Source organism: Mrakia frigida, assembly GCF_051309035.1.
Source record: "Mrakia frigida strain ATCC 22029 unplaced genomic scaffold BDY24scaffold_5, whole genome shotgun sequence".
NCBI classification, from domain to species: Eukaryota; Fungi; Basidiomycota; class Tremellomycetes; order Cystofilobasidiales; family Mrakiaceae; genus Mrakia; species Mrakia frigida.
The window spans coordinates 375,545-394,103 of record NW_027481276.1 but is presented as its reverse complement, the minus strand read 5'-3'; the positions used below and the strand labels follow the sequence as shown (position 1 = coordinate 394,103).

Here is an 18,559-nt window from a genome sequence, read left to right as displayed (position 1 = left end):
TCTTTCTCAATCTCGTCCGCCTTCCTGCAATGTCTACTTCCACTCAACCCGATGCGTCTTCCAAAACTTCAACTCCTTGGACGGAGGCGATCAACTTTCTCCGAACTCCTGGCTCCCCCCCGTCTTTCACTGGCGATCTCGTCTTCCCTGATTCAGTGAGTTTGATTTTTTGCTCCATCCCCTTTACAGCTGAGACCTTGGCTAATCCACTTCCTCTGAACGTAGCCCGACTACTCCAAGTCCATCGACAGATGGATAGCTTCCTCCATCCGACCTGCTGGAGTCGTCGCGTACCCTTGAACCGACGAGGACGTCTCAGCTCTCATCAAATGGGCGGGAAGAGAGAAGGTTGAGTTGGTCGTCTGGTATGTTCAACTTTCGCCGACTTTCGAGGTGGCGAAGAAGGAAAAAAGAAGAGAAGAGCGAGCGCGGTGCTTTCATTCGTCACCTCCGTCTTCATCGCCTCGAGCTGACTATTCTGCCTCTTTCTGGGCTGAATCTCATAGCGGAGGAGGTCATTCAGCTGCAGGAGTACGTAGGAATGCTTTTACGTTCAAGTGGCATGTCTGAAACGCGTCGCGTTGCCAGCTAACTCGTCTTCTTCTCGTTTCGCGGTCCTCCTCTTTTCCCTCTTCACTCCTTCAGGCGAGCAGCACCTCCGGAGGACTCGTTGTCGATCTCGGAAGATACGTCAACTCCGTAGTCGTCGATGTCGCCAACAAGACTGCCGTCGTTGGAGGAGGAGCTCGATTCAAAGCCATCGAGGAGGCGATCGCTCCGTTCAGCCTCGCTGTTGCCGCAGGAGCAGTGAACGATACTGGGGTAGGAGGGTGAGTAGAATGTTTCTTGTATTCAGATCCTGAACGCTGACGAACTCTGTTGTGTTTGAGCCTAGACTGTCGCTGGGAGGAGGTGAGTTGGACGCGTCGCGGCTTGAGAAGTCTCTTCCCTCCGCTTGAAATCCCAGTCTGACTCTCCCTTCTCTCTTCGTTTCAAATGGTTCCAGGTCTTGGTACCCTCATGGGTACAACCTCGTTGGTCGTCGACAACATCCTCGCCGCTACGGTCGTTCTCGCTTCAGGAGAGATCGTTCGAGCCGACGCCGAGTCGAACCCTGATCTATACTGGGCTATCAGAGGTCAGCAGTCTTCTGATATCGTATTTCGTACACTCGTATAGGCTCTAACTGACTCATCAGACTCTCTCTCTCTTGTTTCTCACCCAGGAGGAGGAGGAGCTTTCGGCGCCGTCACTTCCTTCACCTTCCGACTTCACGATCAACGACCTACCATCGGTTTCGGAATCGCCCTGTTCGAAACAGGTCAGCTTCCTATCTTGATGCCGAAGATTCACAAGTGGCTCGAGGTGAGCTTTCCTTCTTCAGAGTCACGTCGCGTCCTACTGAGTTGGGTTTCGTTTCGTTTGCTTCTCGACACCAGGTTCGAACTCCCGAGGAGATGGGAGCCCTGGCGTGTCTCTACATGGAGGGAAAACCTCTTCTCCTGTTCCTCGCCGTCTACAACGGACCTGTCGAGGTGGGTCAACAGAAGTTCGGAGAGATCCTCGAAAGTGAGTCTCGCTTTCGATTCTTCTTGTCGAACCTTCGTCTAATATGTTCCCTTCTTTCATCTCTTCAGCTGCCTTCACGGGGAAGGATTTGAGAGAGATTCCTTCCTCGGAGGTCAATACTCAGCTCTCTGGTTTCCAAGTTCGAGGAGGTGAGCTCGTTTCTAGTTTCGACGCGTCGTTCAATTCGAATCGGTGCACTACCCGACCTTAACTGAACGTCTCTCTCCTTTTGCCCGCATCAGCTACCAAGTACCAAACGTCGTCGGTCCTTTCCAAGCTTTCGGAGGAGACCGTAGCTGCCGCTTTGAAACAGCTCGACGCCGTTCATGCTGGCGAACGACCCGGACTCATCGACGTGAGTAGCCCTTATCTTGCTCCTTCTAACGAAGGACTCTTAGATTATGCTGACCTGCTCCTCGATCGTTTCTACAACCAGATCAAAATCATGTTCTTGGTTCGTCTGCCTTCGCTCATTCAACGTTCGTTCGAAGCGACTCTGAGGCTGACTTCGATCTTGCCTTCCCTCTCTTTTCACCCAGCTCTACAACTGGGACGCAGCTTCGAAAGTCGACCCTCATGGCACTCCCTTCTTCCAACGAGGTATAAACGTGCGTCCTTCTTTCCCTTTCCTCGTCTCCTCCCAAACGCGTCGCTGAAATCCCGTTGCCCTTCTTTTCCTCCAGCAAATCCACCTCGACACCGAAATCGACTACACCCCCGGCCAGCTCTCTTCCGCTCGAGACGTCGCTTCGGCCATCCGTCGACTAGGAGGCTCTCAGATCTCCTATATCAACTTCGAATCCGAGGACGGGGCAACTCAGGAGAAGAAGAAGGACGAGAGGGCCAGAGCGACGTTCGGGGAAGAGAACCTTGCTAGGTTGAGGGAGATCAATGCGAAGTACGACCCTGAGAAGGTTTTCAGGAGCTGGTTCGGATGAGGGAGTGTACGTAGGGATTTCGGTTGACGATGTTTTCAGTTTCTTTTTCAACGACCTTGCTTGATCTCTTGCCTCTGCTTTCTTGTCTCGCTGCGCCGAAGAACGAAGAGAAGCATACTCGGTACAACATCCCGAGAGCGTAAACAACAATGAAAATCGAAGCACCGGCTAGAGACTGAAAGAAACGAAGACGAAAATGACTTCAACCTACGCGTCCCACCTCTGCTCCCATCCCCCGAACTTGACCCTCTTCAACCGGAACCCAAACAAAGCCCGAGATCGATCTCCCCATTTGCGACGGTAAGGCTCGAGGGAAAGGAGGGGATCTGACGAGGGATCGAGGGTGTCGTCGACGAGGACGAGGTCGAGGGTGACGGGAGGGAGGAGATGAAGTGGAAGCGAGAGGGAGGTGAGGGAGGGGACTCTTTGAGAGAGAAGGAGAAGAACCGCGTTCTGTGAGTGGCGATAAGTAAGGTCTCAGTGTCAGTCGTTCGCTGAACAGGAAGAAGACGTGAAGTCGACGCGTCGAAGACAGAAACGAAACTCACGATCTCGTTCTCCTCCCACATCACCACCTCTGCAAGTAGCCCTCCGTCCATGAAAATGGTGCTCAATCCTAAGCGTTCCAGAGAGGTTGGAAGGCGTTCTGCTATGGATCCGACGAGAGCTGGCCTGACATCTTCGGCGAAAGCGAGGTTGAGGGAGAGGAGGTTCGGGAGCGATTGAGGGAGGAGAGGGAGGAGGAGTTTTTGAGTGGTGACGGTTGTGAGTTTGCAGTTGAGAGTAAGTGACGAGATATTCCGTAGATGAAGTAGGAGTAGATGGAGATGGAGAGCGAGGGGAGGAGTTTGAAGAGTGAAGGACCTGGGAGAGGGAAGGAAGGCGAGCTCGAGTTGGACGTGTGTCTCCCTTTGTAGAGACAGAAAAAAACGCGCAACTTCAGTACTCACCTTATCAACCCCATCAGCTCCTTCCTCCCCAACAACCACCGAACTTCCTTCTCTGTCGAACAATAAGTCTCCTCAAACAGAACCGCTCGCACAACAGCCTGAATCCCTTTCCCTCCTGCCAGGCCCAAACTCCTCAAGTCCAGATTCCGCTCGTGAGAGGACGAGTATTCGGTCGGAGGAAGGTAGAGATAGGAAGAGATAGCGAGAACGATCTCTGTGGGTAGGTCCCTGATGGTTGCCTGAGTTGCGGAGGAGGAGGACGTCGACGGAGTTGAGGAGGTCCTTTGACGAGGAGCTGGGAAAGGTGAGGATCCAGGGAAGGAGGAGAAGAGCGAGTCCGTAGAGGGAGGGAAGAAGGATGATCGGGTGGGAGAGGACGAAGGAGAGGGACGGTTGGCGAGCTTGGATCGATAGGCCATCGAGAGGAGGGAAGGGAAGGTGGAGGAGGTGAGCTTGACGAAGGGTCGGGAAGGGAAGCGTCTCGGTCAGCTTTGGCTCTTTCTATAGATCCATCGATGGGGGAATGGAGATACACTCACAGTGTAGGCGATACGATTTCCAGTATCCGAGGTTGTGGATGGGGGTGAGGAGGGAGGGAGGAGAAGGGAATGGCCGTCAGAAGTCGATCCGAGCTCAGACCGTTCCTCGCTCCGCCTCTGCAAGTTCAGAGCGGAGGCAGATCTGTTTCAATGTCTCTCCATATTTTTGCAGTCTGAGACCTGTATAACGCATCCCCAGTTCGACGAGGAGCACGAGAAATCCTTCTGCTCGGCGACGCCTCGGTGAGAGAACACTCGCGTCGCCCTCATCCTTCGTCCTTTCCTTTCCCACAACTTCATCCCTGCCTAAGAACTCCATAAAGATCTCACACCTTCCCGCCATCTATCCACGTTGTATGCCTCTTCACCAGTTCTTCTACAATCTCCTCCTCAATCTCCTTCTTTCCCTCTCCCAACCTCACCCAACTCTCCTTAAACTTCCCTCCCTCCTCTCCGGCCACTCCTCCTGCTAGAGGCTCAACAAACACGACCTCGAGTTTCCTACGATGAAGGTCGTTTCCGATGACGAGCTGGTGACCGTACCGAGAGAGGGCGGCTCGACTTTTGGGGAGGAGGAGGGAGGGGTCGGTTTCGAGCTGGAAAGAAGAAAGAGCGATGGAGAGGTCAATGCGGGGAGATGAAAGTACGGAGAGGAGAGAGGAACGAGAAGGAGAGAAGAGTGAAGGGACCACCAACCTTGAAAGAAACGATGTAGCCTTCCTTCGTCCATTCCTCGACGAGCGGTCGAAGGATCTTGGGGACTTGATCCATCGAGAGCGTTAGACGACCGTTCTCGACGGAAGAATCTGTTGCCACACCGTTTCCAGATTGAATTTTGTGCTCGGACTGCAGCCAAGGGAAGGAAGGGAGAGGAAGACATCAGCTCTCTGGATAGAAGGGAACGGACGTCGATCGTCGTTCGAACTCACCATTCTCGTCCCCGGCAAGAAGAAATCAGACACAGCTGCAGCCAGATAAAACATGCCCTTCCTCCCAATCCCATTTGGGCCACCCATGACCTCGCTCACGCCCTTGAGCAGCCAGAGGTACTCGTTGACGGTGACGAAAGGAACGCTGAGGAGGGTGCCTTCCTCCTTGACTTCGAGATGCCGTTTCAGTATTGGGAGGAGGTCGGAAGTGGAGGACGGGTCTACCGAGATGGCTGAGGTGACGGGGTCGATCTGAAGAAGGTCGAGGAAAGGGTGGGTGGAGTGGGAGTAATGGCGAGTGAAGGGGAGGAGGGAGTGTTGGCGGTGAAGGAAGATGACGGCGTAGGAGTGGGCGAGGAAGTATTCTGCTGAGGTTGCTCCTCGAGTTCCTGGTGGAAAGTAAAGTACAGAGCAAAAAACGATCAGCTCTCTGCCACAGAAACGTCGAGGGAAGCTGCAGAGTCGACGTCGAGACAAGGAGGGAAAGTCGGGGGATTTCGTTGAGGCCGATCTCAAGACGGTGAGTCGGCAGAAAAACTTCGAACAAGCCTCGGACAAGCTCGAACGACAGCTGGTCGATAAATTGGTACTGACCTGCTGAAAAGTTGTCAAGGAATCGAACCCTGAGAGGAAGAAAGACGAGCGAGGAAGGAAGGGGGTCAGCCGTCGTTCAAGCTCTTGTCGATCTCCTTTGAAAAACATGCCCTTCCAGTCGTCTAGCCCCAGCTTTCGAGAATCAAAGCAGGGCAACAGCATCTCGGGAGGGCTATTCTCCATGAAAGAGGGTACCAGAGATGAGGAAAGGCCAAAGAACGTCGCCGAGGTCAGGGCTGACTCGACGAGTTGAGCTCGATCTCCCCCTTCCTCCCTTCCTTCGAAGCTCACGAACTCGCTCAAAACTCACATGTTCTTCTCCAAAGGAACTGAAGTACCACCGCTCTGAGTAGGAGAACGACATAGAGGTCAGCTTGAGGGGTTGTGATCTGAAAGAAGCTGCCGAAAACAGCAGAGAAGGGAGGGAAAGAAGGGAGGAAGACTCACTGTGACAAGGACGATCCGTTTCCCTCTGCTCTTCATCGTCGTGACCCAATCTCGCACTTTAGATACCTCAGCATCTAAGCTGGCAGGCCGTTCTTGAGTCTCGAAGTAAGAGTCTGTCGTATAAGTCGTTTGATCGGCCATGGTCGCTGGTTGAGGGAAGCAGAAAGAAGCTCGACACTTTTCGACTTCAACCCTCACCATCTCGACGGCTCTGCTTCTCCGGCATGGATTCCTCAGCGATTCTGAACTCCTTCTTTGAGCTCAGTACACTGTAGCGGATTCTTCGGTTCTCAACCTAAACCGAGCGAAGGGGCTCTACAATCTTCGCCGACGTCGACCCCTACGAGACTCAACTCGCTTCCCTCCTGCCCTCCCTCCCGTCCTTCTCTGACCACCGCCACTCGCTCCGGTGACCACCAAACCTCCGCACAAGACTACCTGGCAGACTCTTTTTGCCCACTCTGGAGCTCCAACCCCTTCGGTTCTTCCTCCAGACTCTCCTTTCGCTCCAACCAACGCCGTTTGGTTTGATCAGCGACGTCGCTCCTCCTCCCAACGCTGCTCGGTCTCCCAAAAGGAGGACTAGCAGGTAGAGTACAGGCGTCAACCGAAGTAGAGGTCTCTTGGCTACCGTCGTCGTTCGAGCTTTCGCGTTCAAGCAGGCAACCAGGGATTGGAGACGTGGGCTTCCCGGAGGGAGAGAGCTCGGCCTTGCTTCCTCCCTCCCTCTCCGCTCTCTACCAATCCTGGACGAGTGGAATGTCTCATCGGAGGAGCTGGAAGAATACTTGACTTCCATTGTACAGGAAGAGGAAGAGCTCGACAGGAGCAGCGAGACAGCTGTCGCTGGAGAAAGAGGACGTCTTCACCAACCGAGATCTTCCCGTTCGTCCTCCCGCCCCTTCCCTGAGGCTGCTCCGATGTTCGACCGATTCTGACCTTCTCTTCTTTCTTTGTTCTTAGGTCTCAAATTCGCCGCAACAAAGATCCGGAACCGTTCAGGGACTCGAGGAGGTGATCAGCTAGACGACGCGTGAGTCCTTCTTCCTTTTCTCTCTCCCCTTTCTTTCTCCTGCACGCGATGCTGATTAAGCTCTTTCCATCGCAGTTTTGGTAGACCCCATGGCTCCCGCTCTAACCAGCACACTCTCCGAAGAAACTCCCTTCTCCTCCCTCTCGAGTCGTTCTAACTTCTCGATCCAGCCGTCCTCTCTTCGTCCTACTTTCTCCCTACGAGCTTAATTTCGGTCTCTGTATATCTTTGCTTCTCCTTCGACCTGTCATGAACTGCACAAGAAAACAGGCTGGCGACGACGTGCTCTCTCTTTTGTCTCTCGCGCTCTCTCCCTCTCTTTCTCTCTCACCCCCTCCTCAATCTGCGCTAGCACTTCCCATGAACGTGGGATGGGAAACGACGAATGGCAATAGACGCAGTTTGGCCCAAAGCAGACTTAGATTTTCCTTGCGTCGTCGACTTGTTTGGTTTTTGATCGTTCAAAGAATCGACGGCTCTCCCGTCTGTTCGACGCTGCTGTTTCGAGCTCCATTCGTCTAGAATCAATGCTTGATGATACGAGAGGGAAGCTATCATGCTCTCGCTGACTTCACCTTCGGTTTGGGAGAGGTAGCGAAGGTCAAGGCCAGAGGAAGAAGAGGAGGAAAAGGAAGAGCTCGAAGAATCCCAACCCACGGTACGGTGAGAAAAGATCGACCTTGTTTTGCTTCTGCGCTTGTTCTCTCCAGATGAGAGGTTTCGCCAAATTAAAAATGCGGAGTGCTGATGATGCTGAAAGAGCCCCTCCTCCCTCCCTCCTTTGAGATTCAGGATTTCCTTCTTTGAGCTACAAACCGTGAAACATCTCAACCAGAGCAAGCTGTTCATTATGCGACTCTCCCAGGTCAGCCCACCATCTGCTTCAAATCCCTCCAGCTCTTCGAAGCCCAAGCAGAACATTCGTTACGACCGTCGACCTGACCCTCGACCGGAGACCCTGACTCTCTCTTTCTTGCCCTACACCCCATTCCCTCTCCCTTCTTCCCTCTCTCAGTGCCCTTACTTTCTCAACTCTTGCCCTCTCATCCCCATCTCCAACACAACTCATCCTCTCCAGAACGAACACGCCAATCCTTCTCCTCTTCCTCCTCCCTCGACGAACTCCCTCGGCGTGCCCACCGCCACTAGCTCGCTTCCTCCTTATCAAGTCGCAGGACCTCCCTCCCTCCTCCTTAAAGGAGTTTCCATCGGTCCTCCATCTATCTTCAACAGAAGGAAACAGTACAGGGCCGACATGCTTCGAAATCAGCTTCAGCAACAAAAAGAAGGACGAAAGGGCGTTCAGCCCGCGACGGCCGTCGCCACCTCTTCCCTGCCCACCACCTTCCCTCTTCCTTCCTTCGCCACAGCCAACGCATGGGAACCTTCTTCGGAGTTCTCTTCAAACAACTTCTACAAGAGAGCGTCTTCGGATCAACGAGACTCGTCAGTCGACCTCAATCACTACCCCTCCTCCGTCTCCTCGTCCTCCACCGATTCCATCGCTTCACCTTTCAACGACATTCTCCTCTCCCCCAGCCCTTACTTCTTCCCACACCAATCCAAACATCTACCCGGAGTGTTTTCGAACCTCCTCCAACTCCACAACTCTCATCCCATCCAGTACCAACAAGATCAGTACCAACATCAGCACACGTTCGAGGACGACGTACTCTCCAGCTTGACGGCTCCCTTTCCCGCTGCCCCGCCTCTCTTCGGAGAGGAAGACTCCAAGGAGTCCCTCTTCGGAGGTTCGCTCGAGCTGGAGAACATGCTGCACCCGGAGGACCTTTCGTTTGGGATGGAAGCGGAGGAGGAGGCCTTCGTCGCGACGCGTCCGGTCGAGATCGCTGCGAAGGTCGAGAGTCCTCCCGTAGAGACGCTAGGTCCAGCCTCGGTACCAGAGGAGGATGCAGTATCGGATATTAGGGCTCAGAGTGATAACGGAGAGCTGCCAGGAGAGCAAACCACTGCCTTTATCTCGAAGGTCAGTCTCTCTCGTTTTTCTCCGTCTCTTTTCCTCGTTTGTTTGGTCGCCTGAAGGGGCGTTTTCTGTGCTAATTTTTATCTTCCTGGTTTCTTCCACCGCTCAGCTCTGGCACATTGTCAACCACTCGGAGTACAGTCGGTTCCTCCTCTGGGCAAAAGACGGGAGGTCGTTCGTTTTGTTGAAGGAGAACGAGGACGAGTTCGTGAGCGTTGGTGAGCATGGGCCTCGTTCTAATCACGTCTTTGCCCATTCTGTCACTTCTTCCCTTTCTATCTCAATCACTGACTTGAGCTTCCCTCCTTCTCTGGTCTTTAATCTGCGCCCTATAGTCCTCCCTCGATTCTTTCGTCACAGCAAGTTGACCTCCTTCATTCGTCAATGCAATCTCTGTGAGTCCTCGGGACCATTCCTCCTTTTTAGTGTCTTTTAGATTGAGTCTGATCTTGTTTTGCGTCTTCACTATCGATCTTCAGACTCCTTCCAACGCGTTCCCGTCGAATACCTCCTCCCGTCCGACGCAACCTCTCGCTCTTCCTTTCGACCCTCTCCCTTCCACCCAGCGACCCTCGGATCCTCCTTGACTTCTCTCGGAGGACCCTCGACACCCATCTCCTTCGAGAGGACGGTCATTGCCTCTGGTTCGTCTCCTCTTTCTTCTCTTTGTGTTCGCTCGTTTGGCGACGTTCACCTCTCTTCGAAGCCTGACTCTCCTTTTCCTCCTTCTCTTCCCCTGCATCTCAGGCTTCGGCCACCCCTGCTTCCAACGCGAGCACCCCGAACTCCTCAAGCAGATGCACCCTCGAGTCCCTGGGATGAAGCTTCCCGTCGCTGCTGGCTCAGTTTTGAAGAGGAGGGACGAGGAGAGTCGAAGGAGCAGGACGACGAGGAACGCTACCAGAGGCATCGGATCGACGTAGTCTTGCTCCTCCTAGCTTAGCTTCTTTACGTTTCGCTGTTGCGCTCCTTGTGTTGTTCCTTTCGTCTCTTCTCGTCTCCTCGTGTAGATATCGCGTCGCATTCTCTTTTCGATCGCCTCTCCTCTCGTGTCTCCGTTCCTTACTGTATCCTGTTTTCTTTCTTCTCGGCTCCTCTCTCCTCTCTAGTATGCGTCCCTTTTGTCTCTTAGCTGTACACACAATTTTTCATAAGAAGCTCGCCGTTTGCCTCGAGTTTTTCTGCCATGACTTTATGTACACGCCTCCTCCCTCTTCTGCTTCCTTCTTCTCCACTCTCTACCAAGCGCTGATGGAGAAGCGATCATCGATACGATCAATAAGGTTCCTCTGCCTTACTCCCTGGCGAAATAGACGCATCGGACGCCGGTTGGACTCTTAGCGAACTCGAGCCCGACGCGTCGAGGAAAACTGCAGCCGCGGCTTGACAAGACTTCAGCCACTCCCGTTCTGCTTCTAGGATTGGTTCTGTGGGCTCGTAGCATTGGCAGGGGATGATAATGGTATAGATGAAGGGAAGGAGGAACGAAGAACGAAGGTCAGTACGAGGACAAAGAAAACGCGGGAGGGGAGGGTGTTGACGAAAGAGTCGAGTGAGGACGAAAGCCGTTTGAACTCACAGAGTAACGGGAACCTATTTCTCGAAGCTCTGAGTATGTTTTGGCAAGGAGAGTCTTCCAGACAGACAAGTAACAATCAGAGCTGGCAAGGCGGAGAGAACGAGGCGAGCTCGAGGGCCGACTCGAAGCGAGCTTCGCGCCTTCCTCTTTCCCTCGCTGATGCACCAACGTCGACCTCGAAATCCTTCCCCTAGCAGAAGACGCCCCTTTCAGAGTTCATTCTACCGCTTCAGCTTATCTAGTAGGACCTCGCCGGCTTTCAGCTCTTCAACCAGGCAGAAAAGCAACTCGAACCTCATCTTCGAGCTCAACTTCCTCCCTCCTCCCTCTCTTCTCCTCCCACCTTCGCCCACTCTTCCACGATGGAAGCTTCCTCTTCTCGCCTACCAAGCTACACTCCCCCGTCCAAGGACGCCATCTCCATCGTTCCTTCCCTTTCTGCTCTACATCCGGACCCTACTCATCCAGCACATTCAGCCCTCCTGCTCAACCTCGATCTCAAGAAGGACTCGGTCAAGATCTTCTCCTTCTCGCAAGGAGGGATCATCTTATGTCCAGAGGAAGTACGGGATAGTAGTAGGGCTAGTGTTGAGCAGGAGGAGGTGAGTGTATACTGAGACTGAGAAGGAAGGGGTTTGAGGGAGGAAAGGAAGGAAACGTCGAGCTCACCATCGTCTCCTCCTCTCCTCCCTTTCTTCCTTCCTTTTCCTTCGCGTGCCTTCGTCTAGAGCTGGGCCAAAGCTGGTGGATACCTTCAAGTTGTCAGCACTCAGAGGAAGATCGTCCCACAGATCTCAGTCAAGATCGTCGCTCGTCAAAGCCTCAGCTTCCCTCAGGATCGAGGAGGGAGTCGGGAGGAGGACGAGGTCTTCGCGAAGGAGGTCGTTCTCAAAGACGTCCAGCTCGAGAAAGGTCTCAACAGGTAAGTTTAATCCTCGACTGCTCTCTTGGCCTCTACCGTTCGCTTTCGAGCTGATATCGATGCTTCCCTCAGCTTCGAGTTCCTCCTCGCTCTCCCTCACTCAGCCCCAGTCCACGCTGGATCGACTAGAGATCGCAAAGCCTTTGCAACACTATTCCATTATGCCATCGGGACAGTATCTGGATTCAAGGGATTTTTTGGATCTAAGGACTTGGTTGCGGAAGAGCAAGTCTACGTGGTAGCTGCTCCTTCGATGGGATCTTCGGACGACAGTGAGTCGCCTCGTCGTTTCTTCTATTCGCCTCCAGTCTTGCTGATTTCCTTCCTTCTCGCATCTCCTTTACAGGCTTAAGGTTAGCTCTTAGGGTGGAGGGACACACCGAGGAGCTCGGTCCATGTTCGCTCGAAGCGTCGTCCTCGGTTCGTCGTCGCTTCTTCTTTTCCTTCTTTCGGTCGCGTCTCTGACCTCGTTCCTTTCTCTATCTATGGAACAGCATTTCATGGTAGCAGGACCTCTTCGGATCTTTCTCTCCCTCCACTCTCCACCCCCAACGCTACGAGTCTACGCCATCAAGGTCTACATCGAGCAAAAGGGAGACCTCACTTCGTTCCGCTTTCGGCCAACGAAGACGACGCGAGTCCTCTTGAAGGGTTCGGTTCTCGAGAGTGGATGGAAGGGACCTTATGGTTCTAATAGCCTGTCGAGGCTACTGCAAGATGGACGGGAAGGGGAGGAGATGCTGTTTGACGCGTCTGTGGGAGATGCTTGGACTTTCGAGCAGGTCGCCAGGATCGTGAGTCGCTCTTCTCTTCTTCCGGTGCGAACAGCACCGCTTCTTCGAGTCTCCCCTTTTTTTTCAACTGACTCTTTATCCTCTTTCTTCTCTTCGCCTTCTCCTTTAGCCCGACGATATGGTCCTTCGACCGTCGACTTACCCTCAAACCGACACGTCGATTCGGATCTCTTCCGAGCTGGTCGTTGACCTGTACTTCACCTTGACTCCAACGGATCCACCATCAACTCCGACGAAGGTCATGATAGCCAGCGTCCTTCGCCAGCCAGTCTTTCTCGCCGGGTCAGTTCACCTCGTTGATCAGCCCTTCTGATCTTTATCTCCTGCTGACGACCCGTCCTTCTCCTCTTTTCAGATGCGGATGTCTCCCTGATCGACTCTCGCTCCCCAACTATACACCCCGTCCCGAGGTCTTCGTTCCCATCGAAGTGTTCGTCCCATTCGCCTCGCATCCCCTCGTTCTGCCCCCTCAAAGCGAACCGAAGCTGATCGATTCTCTGGCTCTCTTCCGCTTCTTCGGTTCGACAGACGAGTACCTTGCAAGTGTGACGAGCCTACCGAGAAGCTCCTCGATGAAGAGAAGGAACTGCTTTCATCTTTTCGAGCGGCTGCACTCGGGTCGAGCTTGCCGTTAGAGGGGAACGAGTTCAGGAACGACGCGTCGGCTTCGTTGGGGAGGAAGGTCGGAGAAGCTTATTGACATCGTAGATACACTTATTCAGTTGCTTCGATAAGTCGAAAAAAAAAAAGAGAGGCAAACTTCTCCCCCACCAACTCCTGGCTCATCGACCGAAGCTTCTCCGCTTTCTCCTCGTCTCGAACCAAGTCTGCCGCTTTTCCGACTTGGTTGTAGATGATGTAGGGAGAGTTGCTCACGACGTCTCCTTTTGAAGAGAGTGGAAGAAGGAGCGAAGGCGGCGGTGAGGAAGCTGAAGGGTGAGAAGACGAAGTGAGCGAGACGTGGCCGAGACGCGTCGAAGAAAGAGAGTGCTCACGTTGCGGCTCCTCGGGATGGAGTCGTCCAGAAGTAGTCGACGTTGTTAAGGTTTCCGTCCTTGTCGATGAAGTCTGTATAGACGAGACACCAAACCGTGAGTGGGCTGTCGGACGAAGAAAAGTCGTACGATGGATTCACTCGAAGGAGAGATGGTTTGCAAGAGCCGTCAGTGGAATGAAGTCAGTCGCAGGTGAAGAGAGGAGTCAAGAGACGAAAAGAAACTCACTTCCAGGCTGCTTATCCCCACGTCTTCGAGGTCGATGCCGTATCCGTTCATGTGGTGAGCATCGGACGACACGACGACGATGAGCGTGCCCCTCCACCCGACTTCTCTCTCTCAGTTTTTCGGCGAGACGAGGGCGAGAGGACTCATGAAACGCATAATGCTACAAAACTTCGTTCCGCATTTCGAAAGCGTGAAGAGCATGACAGAAACCGAAGAAGCAAAACAAAGGTTGCGTCGTTCTCTTCTTCGCCTCACAGAAACTCCTCAACTCGAGCCGGTTTTCATCCAGGGAACAATCCGTTCGAGATCTCCTCTTTGGTCTGGGCCACTTGCTCCATTCCCCTTATCCCACTCAACCCTCAACCACTCAGCGATATCTCCTTCCTTGTACAGCACTTCTTCAGCGCTTCCTCGTGCGTCTCGTGAACGATCTTGAGCGACGGTTGCTTCTCTTGAAGAGCAGTGGCGAGAGCGAGGTAGTTGGTTCCGTGACCTTCGATGAGGAAGACAGAGTTGGCGAGTTGAGAGAGATGGAGGTCTGGAAAGAAGAAGAGCGGGAGGGACGAGTCAGTGAAGAGGAGGTGTTGAAAGAGACGCGACGGGAAGAGACGAACGAGTGAGAACGTGAGCGAGAAAGGAAGAGACGTCTGCTCGAGCGGTGAAGGAGACATTGGCCTTTCTTTCTCCGGTGATGAGGATTTGATCGTCTTTGACGCTGTGAGAACAGGAAGAAAGAAAAGGAAGGGCGACGCGTCCTCAACTTGAGGTTCTGCTTTTGGACGCTTGAAAGAACAAACTACTCACGACATGAAAGTCTTGATGAAATCGGCGTAAATTCCGTTGAAGAACACAGCTGAGGGAAGGTCAATCTCCTTGAGGGTAGCTTGGAACTCCATCTTTCGCGCGAGAGGATGATCCGACGAGATCCCTCTGGTGTCGTTTCCGAACTCTCTGTTTTTCAAACCGAAGCGAGAGACAAGACTCAAAGGTCAGCTTCATAGCTCGCGAGTTCATCCCTCGAGGACAAGGGCAGAACGATACAGAAGATCGAGAACTCACGAGGGAACGAACAACTTGACGTCGACCGTCTTCGTCGCCATCGCCAAAGCAGGCTGGCTCTTCAACCCAGGACCCCCCAACGTCGATACAACAACCTCCACCCCTTCCAAAACCTTCTCCAAAGACTCGGGCGAGTCATAATCGGCTTCCTCGATAGAAACTCCCAAACCAGCCACTTCTCGAGACGCGGGAGTGTTGATCTTCGAAACGGCATTATGATCAGCCCTCTCCTTCCGGAAGGTCGCCTCTTCGGCTCATCTCGACAGATATAGGATTGTGGGATCGGAAACACTCACAGCTGAAGCTCTAGCGAGAACTTTGACCTTGATTCCGGGTTGGGCGACGAGAGCTCGTGCAACGAACGAACCGGGCCAGCAAGGGACGCAGAGAAAGCTCCTCCTTGACTCAGTCCACCAAGGACGGCGAAGGAGGTGTTGGTTGACATTTTGAGGGTTGAGAGAGAGTTGGGTTTGAGTTGAGGTGGTTGGTGGTGTGAGGAGATCGAGAGAGGAAGAGGAAAAGGAAAGAGGGAGGAGGAGAACGAGCTGGACGACCCTTTTCCCACGCTCAGCGCTGAGATGTCGTCTGCGACCTCGGCGTTAACGAGAAAAATCTAGTGGGGACATCGAAGACCTCCCCAACTGAATATTTAAGCGACCTACGGCCTTGACGGGCACACAGACGGGGCGGGTGTGAGCCGATTGGATCTTGGAGGGGGTCTTTCTCGATCTTGTTTCGGCTGCCCCTAGAGCTTCTTTACAGAGGGAGAGGAAGTCGCAGAGTTGAGAAAGAGGAGAGGCCATCGATATGATGTATGCGTTGGTGGATATCCTATGAGAAGACAAATACAGGAAACTAGGGAAACAAACAGGAAAAGGAAAGCGAGGAAGAGCAGAGAGTCGAGAAGACAAAGCGAGAAAAGCAGAGGGAGAACGAAAGCAAAGAGGGAGAGACAGAGATGGGAGGGGGGAGCGGGACGAACAGAGAACGTATAGAAGAAGAAAAAAAAGGAAAGGACAAAAAGTAAGAGCCGAAGAGAGTCTATGTTATCAAGATCAATGAAGCCTTTGCGAACGCGAAACGAATCCAAGCACCGAGCCCTCCTCCCCTGCCACGTCAACTCGGACGAGCAGCTCGACGACCTTTTGGTGTACCTTCTCCTTCCATCTCCTTCGTCCCACCTCCTCATTCGTCGTCGACTCCAGCTACACGAATGCTCCCAGCGTAATCACCGCCATGGACCTTCGAGTTGACCGAATCCGTCGCGGGACCTCCAGCGAGAGCCTGTGGAGGAGTCTCGCACGTTGAAGGAGAGGAATTCGACGAGGAGGGAGTAGAAGAGGGAGTAGAGGAGAGGGAGGAGACGTGGGAGGAGGGTGGGGAGGAGGGAGGAGAAGGGTAGGACGCGGCGGCTTCGTAGGTCGAGGGAGGTTGGTTGAACTGGGTTTGCTGTTGGTGGTGGTGGGAGTTGTTGGAGTAGAAGTTGTTGGAGGAGGTGGAAGGGAGGGAAGCGTGGGAGAATCGAGTAGCGAGCTCGTCCTGTAGAGAAGGAAGGACAAGGAAGAAACAAAGAGAGGAAGGAGGGTGAGTCTCGGGTTGTTTGGTGGAAACTTTAAGCTGAGGTATGAACTCACGTCCAAGTCCTGAAGCTGCTCGAGAGAGCAGTCAATGTGCCACTCGAGGTAACCAAGCATCTCTCGCTCCTGGGAACGTCGGCGGGAAGAAGAAAGGGAGTAAAAAGAGGGTGAGATCTTCCGAGAGGAAATGACGCTAATCCGAGAGGACGGACGGATGGGAAGGAGAAGGAAGGAGGTTCGACTCACCATCTGGTTGATCTCCTTGAGAGGGAACATGGACTGAGCGACGACGCACCAACTCTTGTTCGAGTAGGTGTCGTCGCAGAGGTTCTTGGAAGCCATCATGAAGGCGGCGATGAAACTTGAGAGGGAGGGAAGGGCAAAACACCGATCGGATTCCGGGAGGTGAGGAAAGGGATCGGTCAGTTTTGTTGCTCTCTCTTTGGCTCCTTGTAGAGAAAGGAAAACGTTATACTCACAGTCGGTGTCCCGAGGAACCTTTAGCCTGAGGATATCTGGCTTTCAACCTCGCGAGGAGGAGAAGAGCAGCGGTGGTGACGGAGGGAGGAAGCTGGGTTCGGTAGAGCGCGTAGGCGACAAAGTTTGCCAGAGGAGGTCGAACGGAAGTGGACATGGACGGAGGAGGAAGGTTGGGGCAGGAGAAGAGGTGGGTGATCTAGATGAAAGGAAGAGAAGAGGAGAGGCAGTCAGCAAGGGAGACGTCCAAGGTGGATTCTTAATCAAACCGAGTGAACCAAGGGGAAGGAAGGAAGGAGAGGAGGATGAGGTCGTCCCTCTCTCTCTTTCCTTCCATCCACAGATCGAAGGAGCGGAAAAAAAAGTGCTACTCACGTATCGAGCTGCTGTAGTAGCAGTAGCCTCATGTCCGTAGAATCGGGTGGAAGTATCCGAGGAGGAGGAGGAGGAAGAAGAAGAGGACATGGCGGTGGAAGGAGGAGGAGGAGAGTTCGCTTGTTGGCTTGGAGAGCGTCGCTCGAGTCGAGAGAGGGGAAAGATGGGTGGAAGAGGGAGAAGGGGTGGGAAGGGAGGGGAAGGGAGAGGAGAGGAGGAGGAAGAGGTTGATGTAGTCTGTAGGAAGAAAGGTTTTTCCTGAAGTTTGTTTGTGAGAGTTGGGGAGAAGGAAGCGTTGAGAGACACAAAAACGAGGTTCAAAAACCCAGCCCGACGGACGGACATCGGACGGGTCCTTTCGATGGCTTTCTAAGTTTCGGGCTCGCAGAACTTCGTGCGCTCGCGTCTCAGGTCGCCGTTGAATCGCCTATTCACCTTTCGATCAGAGCACCAAAAGGCGGCCGTTCGCTGCTAGACTGTACACTTCTACTACTGCTAGACGACATTCGAGCGTAAAAATCTGCAACAAAGAAAGGACGCGTCAACAATGCTGACACTCCTTTCCCCTCCTCCCCTTCTCCTCCTCTCCCCGTCCCTCAAATCAACTGCGACGCATGCTGAAATCCAACCCGTTTCTCGGCATCCTTCTAAGCGAACGAGAAGGTTTTCCAAGGACAAGGGGAAAAGGCCGTCTCTGGTAGGTACGATCCATCGCAAACTTCCAAGGAACCGGTCGGAGGAAAGAAGGAGGGCGAGACAAGCTTCAAGAGCCTGGGACGAATCGGCCCTTCGTTGGAATCCTCAAAGTATTACAGGCAAAACGTTTTTTAGTCTTCCATGAGGACCTGTTTGTTAAATGCCCTCCTTGATTGGTCGAGAAAGAGAGATGGCAGAAGAAAGCTTCAGCGAAGTGAGACGCGTCGCTTCCTCTTTGAGAAGTCGACGAGGTCCTCCCCTCTTCTCGTCAAGCGTCTTAGCAGCAAGTCGGTGCGAGTCTTTACTCCGCCCTTGACGAGCTGTGTCTCTCTGCCCGACAGTTCTATTGACGGAAAGGGCAGCCAAGGGACTGCTGTTCAGCGGAAAAAAAGGACAACGCGACATCAAGCTCAAACGTGTCCTCGAGAAGCTCCCCCCTTTGTCGTAGCAGGAAAATAAAAGCTCAGATTGTAGACGAGTAGTATGCAGTAGCTCTGATTCACTCTTCTGGAGCTTCTTGCTCAAAGAAATGAAGAGAGTAAGACGCGTCGCTCAGGCCCGGGTCTCCAACCTTCTTCTCGCCCTTCCTCGCCACCGAGCCTTTAATCATACCTCGCCTCTGAACCCATGGGACCCTCTCTCCTTCCGGGTCTCGAAGGATCAAGTCAGAAGTTTTGACTACCAACATAATCCGTCGGCCTTTCGAAAATCTCGCATCGAGTCACCGCTCTCAACGGTCTCGGCTCTCGCGTTTTTTTATTCCTCTCCTGCTGACCTCGTTTCCCAAGGTCAAGGCAGAACTTTCGACGATGTACGTACTACAGATCCATCTCTAGTCGGGCTGGGCTTACCTCCGAAAAAGGGCTCATCGTCG

At 53.4% G+C, this 18,559-nt stretch overlaps 8 protein-coding genes across 8 annotated transcripts; 3 read left to right on the top strand and 5 right to left on the bottom strand.

The window, feature by feature from the left end:
- Positions 1-29: 29 nt before the first annotated feature.
- Positions 30-2,507, top strand: BDY24DRAFT_412536 (FAD-binding oxidoreductase; the record flags this gene model as incomplete). The annotated part of the gene is made up of 13 exons (XM_076643072.1): positions 30-155; positions 226-290; positions 507-531; positions 646-830; positions 896-912; positions 1,007-1,138; positions 1,226-1,365; positions 1,440-1,569; positions 1,638-1,718; positions 1,812-1,924; positions 2,006-2,023; positions 2,109-2,177; positions 2,253-2,507. 13 exons carry the CDS (start codon positions 30-32, stop codon positions 2,505-2,507), a joined length of 1,356 nt encoding a protein of 451 aa, XP_076499510.1.
- A 113-nt stretch (positions 2,508-2,620) lies between these two features.
- Positions 2,621-4,269, bottom strand: BDY24DRAFT_379359 (uncharacterized protein). The gene is made up of 4 exons (XM_076639042.1): positions 3,997-4,269; positions 3,458-3,909; positions 3,056-3,371; positions 2,621-2,960 (listed from the first exon to the last, which is right to left on the bottom strand). Exons 2-4 carry the CDS (start codon positions 3,874-3,876, stop codon positions 2,715-2,717), a joined length of 981 nt encoding a protein of 326 aa, XP_076499509.1. The 5' UTR covers positions 3,877-3,909; positions 3,997-4,269; the 3' UTR covers positions 2,621-2,714.
- Position 4,270: 1 nt separating this feature from the next.
- On the bottom strand, positions 4,271-6,111 carry CAB2 (phosphopantothenate--cysteine ligase CAB2). The gene is made up of 6 exons (XM_076639041.1): positions 5,967-6,111; positions 5,830-5,864; positions 5,520-5,548; positions 4,926-5,314; positions 4,693-4,842; positions 4,271-4,592 (listed from the first exon to the last, which is right to left on the bottom strand). Exons 1-6 carry the CDS (start codon positions 6,105-6,107, stop codon positions 4,323-4,325), a joined length of 1,014 nt encoding a protein of 337 aa, XP_076499508.1. The 5' UTR covers positions 6,108-6,111; the 3' UTR covers positions 4,271-4,322.
- A 1-nt stretch (position 6,112) lies between these two features.
- BDY24DRAFT_379351 (uncharacterized protein) lies at positions 6,113-7,217 on the bottom strand. The gene is made up of 3 exons (XM_076639040.1): positions 7,075-7,217; positions 6,930-6,999; positions 6,113-6,851 (listed from the first exon to the last, which is right to left on the bottom strand). Exon 3 carries the CDS (start codon positions 6,763-6,765, stop codon positions 6,316-6,318), a length of 450 nt encoding a protein of 149 aa, XP_076499507.1. The 5' UTR covers positions 6,766-6,851; positions 6,930-6,999; positions 7,075-7,217; the 3' UTR covers positions 6,113-6,315.
- Positions 7,218-7,806: 589 nt separating this feature from the next.
- Positions 7,807-10,167, top strand: BDY24DRAFT_231013 (heat shock factor family protein). Its single transcript, XM_076636635.1, has 5 exons — positions 7,807-8,986; positions 9,093-9,201; positions 9,319-9,378; positions 9,463-9,627; positions 9,731-10,167. The coding sequence occupies exons 1-5, from the start codon at positions 7,850-7,852 to the stop codon at positions 9,904-9,906; spliced, it is 1,647 nt and encodes a 548-aa protein (XP_076499506.1). The 5' UTR covers positions 7,807-7,849; the 3' UTR covers positions 9,907-10,167.
- Positions 10,168-10,724: 557 nt separating this feature from the next.
- Positions 10,725-13,024, top strand: BDY24DRAFT_379347 (uncharacterized protein). Its single transcript, XM_076639039.1, has 8 exons — positions 10,725-11,164; positions 11,291-11,484; positions 11,557-11,756; positions 11,831-11,904; positions 11,979-12,278; positions 12,388-12,560; positions 12,634-12,708; positions 12,807-13,024. Exons 1-8 carry the CDS (start codon positions 10,925-10,927, stop codon positions 12,976-12,978), a joined length of 1,428 nt encoding a protein of 475 aa, XP_076499505.1. The 5' UTR covers positions 10,725-10,924; the 3' UTR covers positions 12,979-13,024.
- Positions 13,025-13,058: 34 nt separating this feature from the next.
- Positions 13,059-15,005, bottom strand: BDY24DRAFT_438857 (NmrA-like family-domain-containing protein; the record flags this gene model as incomplete). Its single annotated transcript, XM_076644402.1, has 7 exons — positions 13,059-13,346; positions 13,893-14,039; positions 14,116-14,216; positions 14,306-14,452; positions 14,561-14,760; positions 14,857-14,909; positions 14,975-15,005. The coding sequence occupies 7 exons, from the start codon at positions 15,003-15,005 to the stop codon at positions 13,270-13,272; spliced, it is 756 nt and encodes a 251-aa protein (XP_076499504.1). The 3' UTR covers positions 13,059-13,269.
- A 337-nt stretch (positions 15,006-15,342) lies between these two features.
- BDY24DRAFT_379339 (cyclin family protein) lies at positions 15,343-17,075 on the bottom strand. Its single transcript, XM_076639038.1, has 4 exons — positions 16,990-17,075; positions 16,617-16,813; positions 16,384-16,498; positions 15,343-16,263 (listed from the first exon to the last, which is right to left on the bottom strand). Exons 2-4 carry the CDS (start codon positions 16,769-16,771, stop codon positions 15,766-15,768), a joined length of 768 nt encoding a protein of 255 aa, XP_076499503.1. The 5' UTR covers positions 16,772-16,813; positions 16,990-17,075; the 3' UTR covers positions 15,343-15,765.
- Positions 17,076-18,559: the final 1,484 nt, after the last annotated feature.